We start from the raw sequence: 14,802 nt of genomic DNA, 5'->3' as shown, positions 1-14,802 counted from the left end.
TAATACTCCTGACTGAGCAGAAAACTCATTTACAGCTGCTACACTTACAAGTTCCGGGCAACTTCTACTGGTTTTAACCCAGGCAACATCTCATAAAAGCTATACAGTACAAGACATGTACATAAAGGCCACCTACATTATTGTCTGAAAATCATCATCCACGAGGATCATATCTGCTGCCTCTTTACAAACATCTGTTCCAGTTTGTCCCATGGCTACACCAATATCTGCAGCCTTCAGAGCAACAGCATCATTCACTCCATCTCCTGTCATAGCCACTACGGCACCGTTATTTTGCAGGGACTAAAGAGAGGGAAAAGAGCTTAAATCAGGGATTGAAATAACCCGTCCTATAAAATTATTCTAGATACAAGGTTTGTGTCATTGCTCCCCCTCCCCCATTTCTTACAATTGCATTGTAATGTCCTAAAGAAAAAAGCGGCTGGTTCTGTTCTAAATAAATTTATGCAACATTTTGGGTTAAACTTCAGTTCATATATTCGGACAGCCTAAGTTTTATAGCTAGGGTATATAAAAATTTCCTTTAGGGGAAAGAAAAAAAACTCCAGAGAAAGGTAGAAGATATTATATTTACATATTATCATTATCACCTTCTTATAAGTCTTGCATTTATCCCCATGGTCTCAGTGTTTTGACTTCTCCTTATTGTTACTTTTCTGATTGCTCCAATTGTTAAACTGAGTATGCCCCTCTTTGCTACTTTCTTTTGTTAACTTCTGAATAGAGGCATTGCCAAAGACATGGCCTGAAATTCATTCTCTTTTATCTCATCTGACAAGTATCAGAAATACGGCTCTTTCAAATTCCTGGTCAATTCAACTGCAACCTGACACAAAACCTCAATCAATCCCCAGCTGCTACACAGAAAAAACAGAATGTTATCTATCTATTCCTTGTGGGCACTATGCATTTTTCTAGGTAATATTTTCAAGTACACTTCACTGTCAAATCAGATGAATTTTTGATTTTATCTTGACACACATTACACTTTAAGTAAAGGCAGTACAGGCAACACTCATAGCAACAGTCCAGCATTTGAGCCTCTGTAATACATACCTTTATAATTTTCAATTTATGTCGAGGACTGGCTCTGTAGAACACTGCAACCTATTAAAAGAATAATGAAGCAATGGTGAAAACTTCAGAAATTTAAAGAACTGCATTGGATTCTATTAAGGCAGAGGTTAAAAAATACAATCAAAGGCCAACTGTATTCTTGTTAGCTCTTAAGCCGAAGCACCAGTGAGCTGTGTTTTTAATTGGGTGAAATCATTAATTTCAGAGAAGATTCAAAGTTTGTTCTAGGAAACAAAGTTAGTGCTACTTATTTATTTCAAGAGAGAATGTGCAATTCAAATGCCTTCTAAAAGAATGAAGCAACTGAGGTATAATGGCTTGCTGCTGGTCTTCCTGACTAAAATCATGTAGGCAATTGTGATGCTGACTCTACAATCAACATCCTTTTTCTTTGAGAGTACACGTGACAAGCTACTCAGCATATTTCAATTTTCCTAGTTTATAGCGTATTACTAACAACTGAAGTTTTAAAGCTAATTAAAAATTCTGACTTGGAAGGACCGATTTTCAGATTTCTCTTGGTCTCTGGACTTCTCTGTAAATTGAAATTTAAGCACGTGGAATTTAGTTTCCACAATCTCCATACAGTTAGCAATTTTCCTTTTCAAGAAGCCTGACAAAAACCTAGATTCCTTAACCACCACTTTAGACTGTATACAGCTATCAATCTCATTGGTTGATTTAAATTAATTCCTAATAAGATTTTAAACAAACACCTAGAAAAGCAATTGGGTCAAAGGTCAAAACTGTGTAAGTAAATTTGTATCTATTTCATTTTTTTAATATGGACAGCCCTTAAGAAGAAGTATTACCAAATAAACCAAAAATTACTATTTGCCACACAATTCTTTCTTTTTCTCAGTTTCTGTGAGTCACTAAGAAAAGACAGAAAGCTGACATGCACATTTCTTGATTGCAAATATTGGCGTTTGGTTTGCTTATACCAGGCTCAAGCATGCTGCAGTCTAATTTTGCAGTCCTTTGCAAACAGAGCAGCATTTTGATGCATGAATTTTGCAACACAGCCAAAACTGAATCTCTATTGCATTTGATTACATGTTCACATTTTTAACTTTGACATTGGTTAATCCATTTAGTTATTTAAATAACTAGAAAGTATTAAGCGGTAACTTAATAAATAGACCCTTTAAAAATTCCCAACTAGTGACCTCAGATCCATCAAAATCATTAAAAGCCCAGACAAGTTCTCCTATGAATTGCAAAAGAATTGACTGTCTGAACATGCAGACTCTAACATTATATAAATGAACTGAGTTGCTCAGAAATAAAATGGCCTAATAATATAAAAAGATGATGTTCACTAAGAAGTGGCAAAATAAAAGTTAAGGATTAAAAAACCCTGAATCATGAAAAGAGACAGAAGTAATAAATACCCTAAAAAGAAAACTCTGTAAGTTGAAAAGAAATAGATTTTCATATTGATCATATGTCAGAACATTATTTGTAATTCAGAAATTACATTTTAGCTTGCCACAGAAAAAAAGCATTTCTCAATATGTAAATGTATTCTTTGCCACATTTCAGTAAACACTATACCAAAACAAACCTTTGGTGTTATTTGAGAAAGCTGCTGAATATCCAAATCATCTATCTCTTCTCCAGAGATTGCCTGTGAATTTTTGGAATACAATCCTAGACGACTAGCTGTAAAAAAGTCATAAAAATTTATTATAATAATTTACCCTTTTAAGACATAAAGTACCCATTTTTTTAATCCTAATATTTTCTGCAGCACTTCATATTTAAAATAGCTGGAGCAGTACATCTTACTATGTTATTGATTCGTATGTTGGAGTAAATTAGATGAACTCTTGAGTAACAACAACATGCTACAAAGTCTATCCTAAACCAGATATTATTTGCTTAGTCCTTTTTAGGTCTAAAGGTCTGTAGTTGATTCTGTCAGGTGCCATATAAACAAATAGAGGAGTTCAATCCTCTGAAAGAATTTACAGTTCAAAAAAAAACATGACAGAAAATGAAAAATAACAAGAGAGAGGCAAGGGAAAGAAAAAAAGAACCTCTGATAAAATATTCTGATTTGGGAGTATATTTTTCATGTACCCATTCAACTGGTCATTATCCTGTTTATAAAGAATTCATATTCCAACTAAAGTGCTTGTTCTTTAAAGCACTGTATTGTCTGAAGTTGTTAAACAGTTTGTTTAAATATTTATTAATACCACTTAAGTTTCAAACTTAGTTGTACAGACAACTGTACTGTACTGGGCAGCACTGAAGTGCCATCCATCATTACTCCTTGTCACTGGCCATTTTAGTTTATCCCTGTTGTCAGAGACATCACTCCAAAGTTGAAGGTAAGCAGGGTGGTGGTGCTGATGTAACAGTAAGAACCAGAAATCAAGCATATGTAATAAGAAAACACCATAAAAAATACAGTTTCAAACAGCCGAAGTCATATATTAATCAAATTAGAAAAAACACTGTTCAAGCTGAAACCAAAGTATCACTTCAGGCTAGAGTCCTGGGTTTTTTGGGTGTTTCTCCCTGCTAATTCCACTGCAACATATATTAACCCAAAATACAGAACTCACAAACATTAAAGACTTAATACCCATACTTTGTAACAATCAACTAAGCAGAAGACAAGGAAATATGAAAGGAAATTAACCATTCTTACCAATGGCAACTGCAGTTTCCTGTGAATCTCCAGTAACCATTTTTATTGCAACTCCTGAGGTGATAAGTGTAGTAACAGCTTCTTTTACACCAGTCCGTGGGGGATCGATTATTCCCACAAGCCCCAAAAAAGTCAGCTGTCCTAACTCAGGACCAGAAGCTAAGGCCAGAACTTTAGGAAGAAAAAGAAATAAAAATGTTACAATTTGAAATTATTTTTACATCAGCATTTAAAACAACTGTTTCAGCCTAAATGGCCAGCATAAAGCAAAGGGCTGAAATTGATGTTTTCCTTTTTTTAAACCTTGGTAGTAGCAATGCTGAGCATTCACAATAATCTACTTTTGTACACTCTTGTCCTCTAAAGAATTTCTTGCCAAACAGCCAGGTTTAAAGATAACTTTCCTATTTATTCTCATCCGAAAGTGTTTATATTTTGACTGTGTGGAAAGAGAACCACATCTAGCTTTCTCTGTGCATTTCTTTTATGCATTAGGATGAAAGAGAGGATCAGTTAAAGTATTTATTTTCTGCTTTGTTGGGGTTTTTTTACCTTTTGAGAAGCAGACTTCATTGAGTACGTGCTGAATATTTTCTGGAATGTGTTTTAAAGTAGGATTCTAATTCAAATATATTTAAATATCATTAGAGTTGTAAGGGAAAAGCAAGTTTGCTTTTTTCAAAACATTACCCTTGATTTTTTTGTTTGACAGACAGAACAAATGACTGCTCAAATAAAACAGCAAAAAAATACCACTCCTAGCATATCCTCTCAGCTTCCAATAATTTGCATCTTATGAATTTCCTGAGCCACAGAGTATCTCTCCCTTTAAAACAAAATAATAAAAAATAATTTAAAAGCTGTGCATGGACTTAACAGCCTAGAGATCTCTTTAGAGGGGCCAAAGAAAGCCATATATAACCCTGACCCATAATCAACTCCTGTCAATCATCTTGTGAAAAATACTTTGTTTTATCTAAAGTTCTCCACAGCTTGTTAACACAGAAGGTAATTCTAAATGGCATTTCCTGACCTGCAATCAGTTGTCCTAGCCTAACGCATGAAGGTGACAGCAGCCAAAGTAATGGACAAATAAACACATTCATATATTAAAAAAAAAAAAAAAAAATCCACAGGCATCTATAATAAGGTATGGAAGCCATTAGGTAGCAATGTACTACTCAGTTATGGTCACATGCAAGAGATGACAGGAAGCAACAGTAACCTTTCTCACCCTCTGTACTTTAATCTTGTTACTATATAGGCCTGAAAACTAAACAACACAGTGGGACTTACTGAACAAAAAACCCCCAACCAACCAACCAAGAAGATCCTGTGTTTTGTTGTTGCTGGTTTAGGGTTCTTTTTCTTTTTTTAACAACAAGTGTTGCCATTTAAATGAAATTGTTATTTTGACAGACTGAAACAGCCTTCCTTACCTCTAAGCCCTGCAGAACCCATAGACATCTTTTCTTGCTGGTATTGCTCTCTCTGTTGCTGCACCAGGGGTAGGCTCTGTCCCTTACAGTTATATGATGTACAGTATCTAATGACTTGTTCATAAGCACCTTTCATAAAGCAAACTTCAGGTTTGTCCTAGAAGAAAAAAGAGCTGTTGTGTGCACATGTGTGTATGCATAACTGCACCTACACAAGTACATACACACATGGATACATAAGAATGACAGATGCGTACTTTTGTTAAAATATCTTAAGAACATAATGCAAATCCAAACATAAAAATCTTTTCATTTGAGTGTCTCTAGACAATGTATGTTCAAGAGTGGTAAAGTCAAACAAGCCAAGCTAATAATCAATATCTCATCTCAGTAGGCATCAGACAGAGGCAGTGCAAGTCACAGTTTACAGACTAAGAGCCAATGCAAAGGACAGAAATTCAACCCACACAGGACATTACACCTGAAAGACCTTAAGCTGCACAGGTCATTAAACATTCCCTCCATTCTTGTACAAGGCCTAATAACTCTAATACTTTCCAGATAGCCATCTAGCCCTGATTCGATGATATCATGGGACTGAGAGTCCACCAACTACCTCAAACATTAACTCCAACTTAATTCCTTCCCTTCCCCCCCTTTCCATTAAGAACTGCTGCCTCAGCTAAGTTTCCAATCACTGCTTACTCATCTGCTCTCCAGTTGAACTAAAAAACTCTTTTTTAATATATCTATTTTCTTCCTGCTAAGTTATTTATATGCACAGCAGTCACGTTACCTCAATCTTTCATGATAGGCTTAACTGATGAGAGTTCCAAGTTTCTAAATCCACTGTATTTTCTTAGTCTTCAAATAATTTATGTTCCCTTTAAATCAGTTATCAATTTTCCAACATTTGTTTAAAATTGCTGATTCCAAAACACGGACACAGTGAGTCTTCATATGGATTAAAATCTTATGCAAATTTCTGCTCACCATTCTATACACAGATATGGATAATCAACATATAGGTATATATATAGAGATATATAGCTAAAACGAGTCAAATGCTTTCTTTCCAAAGCAAAGATTTTACAGTGATACTAGAACACTATCAGCAAGCCTGGTTTTGGTCTGAAGTACTGGAAGCTTTTTCATAAATTCAATGTAAGGTCTGCTGTTGAACATATTGTCTAGAAGGTTCCAGACTGGCAGTAATTATGTCAATACTTGTAACAAAAACATTCACATGGATCTAAATGAAACATGAATGGACATATGTCTTTGAAAGTACCAGAAGACAAGAAAAGGGGTTAAAGAGTGGGTTGTATTGATAATCCATGACAGTGACGACATCAGTAAAATTTGCCAACACTGGGGATGTGATCTCTGCATCAAAACCAGAAACCCTGGTTTCATTTGTGCTTTCAAACAAATGAAATTTTACTATTGAACATCAATGCATATTCTTGCTCTTAATTCATTATGTAACTATGCAGCACTGGAACAGCAGAGGATTGGCAGAATTGCTCCAGATGCTTGAGAAGGAAGAAGAAGGAAGGAAAAATAGCTAAGTATATAGCCAAGGTGTCAGATTTCAAAATACTTAAAATAATTTCCCAGGATGTCCTTTATCGAAATTATTTCTTGTGATTCCTTTTCTCTATTTCAGAACTTGAAACTAAAGCTGCATCTATTATCAAACCATATTTCTAGGACTGTGCACTACTCCCAGGCTTTCAAAACTTCTGAAGCAAAAAATGAAGATATTATACAAGGTAGATAACCATTCTACAAGAGCCAGTGTTCATGGAAACAGTGAAGTTTACCTGCTGCGTTCTGTGAATGCATTTTACAGCCATCCATTTTTGTTCTGAGCTGAAGGGATATTCAGCCTTCCTTATGTAGTCTTCCTGGACTCCATCTAAACCCATCTGTATAAAACAGAAGTACAACCGCAATGTCAGGACCTTTTCTTTTCAAATAGTCGTTGAAACACCTTAGTTAGCAAACATCACTTCATTAAAGAACAATTTCATCTCCAAAGTTGCCTTTTGAGCACACTGTTCCAATTTAGATAGACTTCTTGACAAACTAGCACTGAAAACACCTAGAAGCTTCTTTCAGGCTTCAGCGTGAGCCTTGCTACACTTCTCAGTAGCTGTAATGGGTGTGTAAAAAATCACACAAAAAACCAACAACCCCCTTCCCTCCCCAAAAGAAAAAAAACCCAAACACTTCAGCACAGTGTCCACAATTCAAAAGCCCTTAACTTTTGAGGCATTATAAATTCTGCAGTCACAATACACCAGTTATCAACTTCCCTCTCCTACTGATGTGAAACTGGAAAAGAGATTGCACAGTCAATATTCAACAAGCAAATCAGTTTGTGGCAGGTTAAAAGACAGTACTAAGTGCAAGAAGATGAAAATAGAGATTTTACTTCACTCGTAAATATTTTTTTCTGATCCTTCAGAACGCCCAAGATTTACAAGAAAGAAACATAGGAGATGAGCAGTTGCAATACAAATCTAGGAGATCCAAAAGAGAAGAAAATGAGAAAAACAAAGCCACAACTTATTTCTACACATTTCCCACCTGCCATGAATCCAAAAAACACCATCAAGTACACACCTTCATAGCAAGTGCAATTAAAGCCCCTTCTGTTGGCTTCCCCATCAATGTGTTGTTTCTAATCAAGGCATCATTGCACACACAACCAGCCTAGAAGATGAGGAAGGAAAGGGGAGAAAACAGAGCACAAAGTAAATGCCACACAAAACTCTCATCATCAGTTAAAACTCACCTTTCTTTGCCAAGATCTTACCTCCACAATCTTGCTAATGGATGGGTTGTTATAACCATGAATAACTTCACCATCGAGCATCACTTCTCCAAACCTGTTATAACCTACTCCAGTAACCTGCAAGGCAAGCAGCCAGAGGCAACACGGAATGTAGTGTTCACCAGGTTTATAATAAATTACAGAAGAATTTCAAAAGGCCATTCTTAATGGCTGCTTTTACTCAGTGTGCATGAATAATTCTTTCTCAGCTTCTAATGCAGCAACACTGAATTCAATAAAATATATTAGAGACAAATTTCTTTAAACAGCATCAATTCTTGTACCTTAGCATAAATAAATGTAGTATGTTGTTTCCTTACAGTATTAGGCATGCTTTCTTTTTTCTTCCTTCTTTTGCTTTCTAATTTTTTCTCCTATTTGTCTTTACCCTGATTAATAATGCAAATCTCCTGCAGGGGAATGGAATTACAAAGCAGACTCCTACTTCCATCAAATTATATACATTAAAAAAAAAAAAAAAAACAAAAAAAAAAAACACCAAAAAAACCCCCCAAAAAACCCAATCCAAAAACAACCTCTGTTGTTCAACCACAGTTGAACAGCCTCTCAATTTCAGTTTAGACCTCAGAAAGGTGTTAGAATCAGTAAAACTGTATTTTTAGTGCATAAAACCAGGCATCATACTAAGATCCTAAAAAAGGCTTACTATCTACTATATTAGCATTAACAGCTAATATGTTTCACAGTCATTTTAAGTTCTCTTTTCATTAGGAAAAAAGAAAATTATTTGACCCAGAAGCAACTCTGCTTAGTAGAAGTATTCATATAGACTTCTAGCAGTAAAAAAACAAATATGAGGATATACAAGAAAATATAGGTAAATAATAGGAAGCAATGTGAAAAAATGCCAGTATTTTTGCTTACAGAATAAAATTACAAGACCATCTATTAACTCTATTGTGGAAACAAAAGCCTGATTCTCAAAAGGAGTTTGAGAATTTAAGAACTTGATTAAAACATTCCTATGAACCCACATCCAGTTCCACACCTCACTGCTTTTCCATTCCTGCTGCTTTTGCTTCTCTTTTGTGGATTTACACCATTGGTCTTTCCAGGAACTCCCTAATCTCAACAATCACTGACTCATGTCCTGCTCCTACTTGCAAGTCCATCCATTATAAAAAAGCAACAATGACAGTGCATATTCAGTAATGAACAGTTCACACAATGAACTGTCTTTTAGGCAAAGAGTTGGATATCTCCACCTTAAATGTTTGGAACATATAAATTTTATGGGGTTTTCTTTGTCCCTGAAACAGCAAAATAACCTCAACTTTCTGTACTGAAGAAAAGCACAATCTCTCATCTTAGTATCTCAGTATCTCTTAGTGTGTGTGCCATACAGTCACCAAAAGTTTGAAGAACTTAACATCTAGAAAAAAAATGGTTCTGTAAGCGGAGAAGGCTTGACTAACACAGCTCAAAGGCTGCCTACTAAATAAACTGAAGGACAGGATGTGACGGAGGGTCACACTTGCGGCTGCTGTTAGGAGCACGAAAGGACGAAGCAGGCAGCAGGAGGTTAAGCAGGAAAGCTTCTACTTTATTTTTCTGACTCCATATCTATACAAATTTACAGACAGGCCAAGATTGGCTACAGAGGTAGCCACCTCTTTGATTTTGTTGGTGAACATCACCATCATCTATCTTTCTCCTCCCAGAGGAAAAGAATGTAAACGAGATTATTTTCTAAAAACATACATAGTTTACTTGAAGCTGCGTGAGAACAAAATGCAAACAGTGAAAAGCAGGCAAACTTGAGGCAACAACAGGAGTTCAGTGCAACAAATTCGTGCTTTCTTAACTGATGCTTTACCTGCAGTATAGTCCAGCATGTTTCAGCTGATACACACAATGAAATAAAAAGGCAAATTCAAATCTAAGTGTCACACTACATACCTCAGCATGCTGCCCATCAGAAGTAAAAATATGGGTAACAGTCATTTCATTCTTTGTCAGAGTTCCAGTTTTATCTGAACAAATAACATTGCAACAACCTGAAACAACAAATTAACGTAAATAAGACAATTCTTGTTTAGAACAATCTGAGTAACTAAAAAAGAGAAAAGTATGTAAGCTGAGCAAAGTTCTAGAAATATTGCAGCTGTCTGTGAATAAAAACAAGTGGGAAACAGTAAATTTTCAACTACTAATGAATAATTGCACACGGTTCTTTAAGAGTTTGTCCAATTAAAAAAAAAAAAAAAAAAAAAAAAAAAAAACTCCAAACTAATTTAAATCACAAATTCACAACTTATACAAAATATGTCCACTCACTACCTCACCTTTTTTTCATTTTGCTGTACCTCAAGCTACATAGCTACTTTACTGAAATCTCAGTTGTGATTCCTGGTGAGGAGAAAAACTAAGAGCCTGCTTTACAGAAGTTGTTCTTCTTTCTTAAAAAGTACAACGTGTATTTAACACTAGCCATGATATTTGTGTCACACAAGTGTTACACTAGGAAGTCACAAGCGTGACTTACTAAAAAACCTGCAAAATTTAATAAGCTTGAAAAGATTATAAAAATGTGAGATTTGCATATGCCTTTTTAACTCCAGAACAGAGATTCTGAAACACTGCAGCATATTAACATTTCTGGACACGACAGCAGGAACTGTTCAAACAACAAAAAACCTTGTAACACTAATGAAACTCTGTTGGAGGCATGTAAAAAAAAATCCCAATCTTCAAATTGCAAAAAGGAATTCAGATGCAGCAGAATTATTTAACTCAGTATTTCTATTTCTTTTCCATGTTCTGTGCTTTACATTACTCAACCTGCATACAGAACTTCTTTGAGCTTTAAAGTTTTTAAATTATCCTACATTTTAATGTAACATCCTGAAGGTGCATACTGATTACAAAGCTTTTTCTAATATTCAAATATGGATTTGTTTTTAACTGTAAATATCACTTCTAAATTTACACCAAAGAGTTTTAATTAAAAAAAACATTTCACAAATCTTATTTAACAAGAACATCTTACAGGAAACAATCAGTTTAGTGTATTGCTAGCATGCTATTAACTGGCAGATTCTGTATTTCAGTTCAAAGAAAGTAGTTAGAATGCCCACAGAAACATCTCCCTGACTTGCTCCAGTGTATCCCACATTCAGTTCAGGAATGTTTTAAAGATGCCACCACACCGCTAGCAAAATAAGAAAACCTGCTTTGTTTTCCTCATTAGTCACTAATATTTCCTAAAATTTACATCACAAACACTATCTCTAAGTTAGTCTAATCATACCTAAAGTTTCAACAATAGGCAGCTTTTTTACAATAGCCCGTTTCTTCACCATTCTCATCACACCAAGGGCCAATGTCACCGTTACCACAATTGGGAGTCCTTCAGGGATTGCAGCTACAGCCAAACTGTAAGGAAAGTAAACACACAGATCTGTTTTCAAATGTCATACAGGGATACACAGTAGTGATGAATTCACAGTTCAGAACATTGTTTCTGTAGCTGACTGGTCAATGAGATTAAAACAGAAAGGAAGGAGTTGCCATGTGATTCTAGTTGTATAGCATTCATTATAAGAAATCTGCTGAAGACAGCAACAAATGAAATAAATTAGATCATTTCTACTCATTATTTATGCAAAAGTATGAAGAAATGTAGGGGAGAGGGAGAAATCAATTGTACATCTGTTTTGCCTACACAAAACACTAATTAGGGCTGCACAAAGCAGCCCAGATTGTGAAGAATAAGTGTAGTCAGCACTAAACAGAACTGGGAAATGCCACCACTGATCCACAATTGCTACTGCTAGATCATGATGTGGCAGCAAATTAAGTGAAGGGAATGGCCTTGAAGGTCATTAAAAAAACAAACAAATAAAGAACTTGATGACAGCATAAACAAGATCACAACTCATCAGGCAATGCTCAAAGATGCAGTTCCTGGGTTTCTTTTCTCCCCTCCACAAATCTGTAATGCTTCAGAGTCTGACCCTGTCACATAAAGAAACCCTTCTGCCTTATGCACTGCCCATGTAATCAGCAACCCAATAAAATTTTCTAGAAGTATGGAGTTAGACCATCTAAATTCAGTGCTGTTCTCAGCAAACACACTGGGATTAAGTTTGCATAATATAATAGAAGATGAGTTATTGAACTACATGACACAAAGCTTACAATAACTTAGTTTTGTCATATGCCTTGTAAAATTACAGCTACTTTATTTACTCAGCAACAAAAATTCAAACTGTACAACTCTACTGCCTGTTTGCAGATGTTCCACAAGACACTCAGAAATCACCACATGAATGTAAAGTTTAAGAGACTGACAGCAACACACTACTGCACCATTAAAAATATGTATGAACTTGCTTTTCTATTTTCATTTTGAATTACTTACATGAAGTTAAGAGCAGTGTATGCAAGCACATTACAAAATAGATCACTAGCTTTCAAACACTTGCTGTAATGCATGATCTACATTATTTCATAACATAAATCTTACCTCACACCAATTGTGAACATATCAAGGATATGCTTTCCTTGCAACCAGCCAACTAGCATAATAACTCCTATAAAGAAAACATTCAAGGGGATAAATGTAAAACCGGCATGTACTGTAGCCTCATGAAGACAAGAAAAAACCCTCAAATAACCAGAACAAAGCTTACCAATTGTGCTACCTATAAAAATTTATTATTTATTTCACTGTCATGATTCCATTAGTATGGCAAAGATGAAGAAAGTATCAGCCAGTCAAGCTGCCTAATCACATTTCTAAGTGAGGTACTCACTTATGCACACCTTGAATCAGAATCCAAGACACATTGCAATTTAAAAGGAAGGATTCAAAGGACAAGAAGTCAGTAAAGTACATTTACTTGCAGGAAGAAGCAAGTAAACACCCTTATGATTAGAGTTATGTCACATTATGCAATTTTCAGATGACTAGACACATGAACTCAAAGCGACCAACGAAATCAGGAGCCAAAAGAGTCTTCCATTTCCCAGGCCTAGACACTAGTTTCCATTAGCTAATCTTTTGCAATTATTCTACATAAAATGTCTTACCTATTATACCAAAGGAGTACAAGGAAAGCTGTTTCCCCAAGAGATCCATGCTCTTCTGCAGAGGTGTCTTTGGAGCCTTGATGAATGGCAAACAAGCAGCAGTTAACAAATGGACTGCATCACATTTTACTTCACAGATGCAAAATTCAAGACAGTCAGTGAATAAGATGCAGTTATACCCTATATTTCCATACATTTACTTTAGGAAAAGTGACAGTTCTTTCAGAGAATTCAATGCGATTCAAAAATACTTCAATTAAATGAAATATTTATTAGAAGTATTCTTCTAGGGCTTTGTGACATCGGCAACAAATCAAATATAAAATGTCTTATCAAAAACGTCATTAAAAAAACAAAACATGCCAACTACAAGCCACCACACTTCCTCCAAGACCAAAAAAGCTCTGGGTAGCAAGAATAAAACTGATTTTCAGAACAGAGGCATTAGAGCCCTGGAAGGCCATTTATATTTCAGAAGGAATGTTTTTAATCATCTACAGAAAATTCAATTTACCAAAAGAAAAAGCTATGTAAATATTTAGACAGGTGCAGAGCATTATTTTCACAGTTAGTATCTTTAAGTCAGCTATGGATATTTTGTTGCACTGCATTCAATTACTACTTCCATGTCCAAGAGCTAAGATTCGCTTCACTAGAGGAAAATACTGAAAGCAATGTATGCTTAACTAAGTTCCTACAGAATAAATTAGAAGTTTTAATGAACGAAATACACACTTTCAAACTATGTCTTTGCTTCTAAATACCTTCTCTTACCTCTTCTGCTTGCATCATTTTGAAAACCTCCCCAAATTCAGAGTTTTCTCCTGTTCCAATAACTATCCCCTAAAAAAACCAAAAAACAACAAAAAGACAAATCAAATCTTAAGTTTTAATGTCACTGGCCATTTTTGACAGTTTTGACTCAAATCATGGGAAAATGCCATTTAGCCAAATAAAAATTTTAACTTGATTTACAGAATTAGTTCCTGTCACAAGTAGGGAATTTTTCCTAAAAACCTTCTGCCTCAGTGAAACAAATTGCTTCTCTGTGCATTGCTGAAGTACTTATTAACTAACAGTAGCAATACTCAAATTGGTAACACCTAACACTAGTCAGAACTGTATTTTCTTTTACACAATTTCAAGCATGTGCCTGTAGCTCTAGAAGGAAAACACCACAACCAAGACAGAGGAGTTTCACATCATCTGCTCCCTATGAATTTGAGCTCTCATGGCCATAGTTTTCTTATTGAACTAGTGTATGAAAAAACACCAGTGAGAAAAGCTCTGCAAAGTATCACACTAATCACCTGGAGGTAAACTTAAAAAATAAGAACTGCCTTCAAATAGTTGAAGCAGGGAACATATTATCTCTCAATAATGATTTTACCTTTGCTTTTCCACATCTGACCAATGTCCCCATGAAAGCAATATTGCTCCTAGTAGTAAGGTCTCCATTGGTTGCTGCTGGCTGAGGAGCTGTAGATTTAGAGCAAGGAGCTGTCTCACCTGTGAGACTGGACTCATCAATAGAAAGGTCCACAGCCTTTGAAAACAAAATAGGCAAAAAGCACGACAATATTTTGTAAGTATTTCAAATTGTAAAGGTAAGTTTCACAATTCTCACCATTAAAATATAACCAATTTATTCATATGATAGAGACAAGTCAATATTTTAAGGATCAACAAACCAACAAGCACTTCCA

At 35.4% G+C, this 14,802-nt stretch overlaps 1 protein-coding gene across 5 annotated transcripts in view; it reads right to left on the bottom strand.

The window, feature by feature from the left end:
* The window catches only part of ATP2C1 (ATPase secretory pathway Ca2+ transporting 1), a 45,063-nt gene that overhangs the window by 7,420 nt on the left and 22,841 nt on the right, over positions 1–14,802 (bottom strand). For all 5 annotated transcript variants that reach the window (XM_066320694.1, XM_066320703.1, XM_066320719.1 and 2 more), the window contains 14 exons: positions 14,487–14,642; positions 13,871–13,939; positions 13,097–13,172; positions 12,531–12,597; positions 11,313–11,437; positions 9,962–10,059; positions 8,024–8,119; positions 7,831–7,920; positions 7,026–7,130; positions 5,200–5,356; positions 3,761–3,931; positions 2,666–2,763; positions 1,078–1,128; positions 137–303 (listed from right to left, as the gene is read on the bottom strand). In XM_066320694.1, coding sequence (XP_066176791.1) covers positions 137–303; positions 1,078–1,128; positions 2,666–2,763; positions 3,761–3,931; positions 5,200–5,356; positions 7,026–7,130; positions 7,831–7,920; positions 8,024–8,119; positions 9,962–10,059; positions 11,313–11,437; positions 12,531–12,597; positions 13,097–13,172; positions 13,871–13,939; positions 14,487–14,642 — 1,526 coding nt within the window. The remainder of the gene's footprint in view (positions 1–136; positions 304–1,077; positions 1,129–2,665; positions 2,764–3,760; positions 3,932–5,199; positions 5,357–7,025; positions 7,131–7,830; positions 7,921–8,023; positions 8,120–9,961; positions 10,060–11,312; positions 11,438–12,530; positions 12,598–13,096; positions 13,173–13,870; positions 13,940–14,486; positions 14,643–14,802) is intronic.

Source organism: Sylvia atricapilla, chromosome 1 (assembly GCF_009819655.1).
Source record: "Sylvia atricapilla isolate bSylAtr1 chromosome 1, bSylAtr1.pri, whole genome shotgun sequence".
NCBI lineage: Eukaryota > Metazoa > Chordata > Aves > Passeriformes > Sylviidae > Sylvia > Sylvia atricapilla.
The sequence above is the reverse complement of the archived record's forward strand: the minus strand, read 5'-3'. Positions and strand labels throughout refer to the sequence as shown.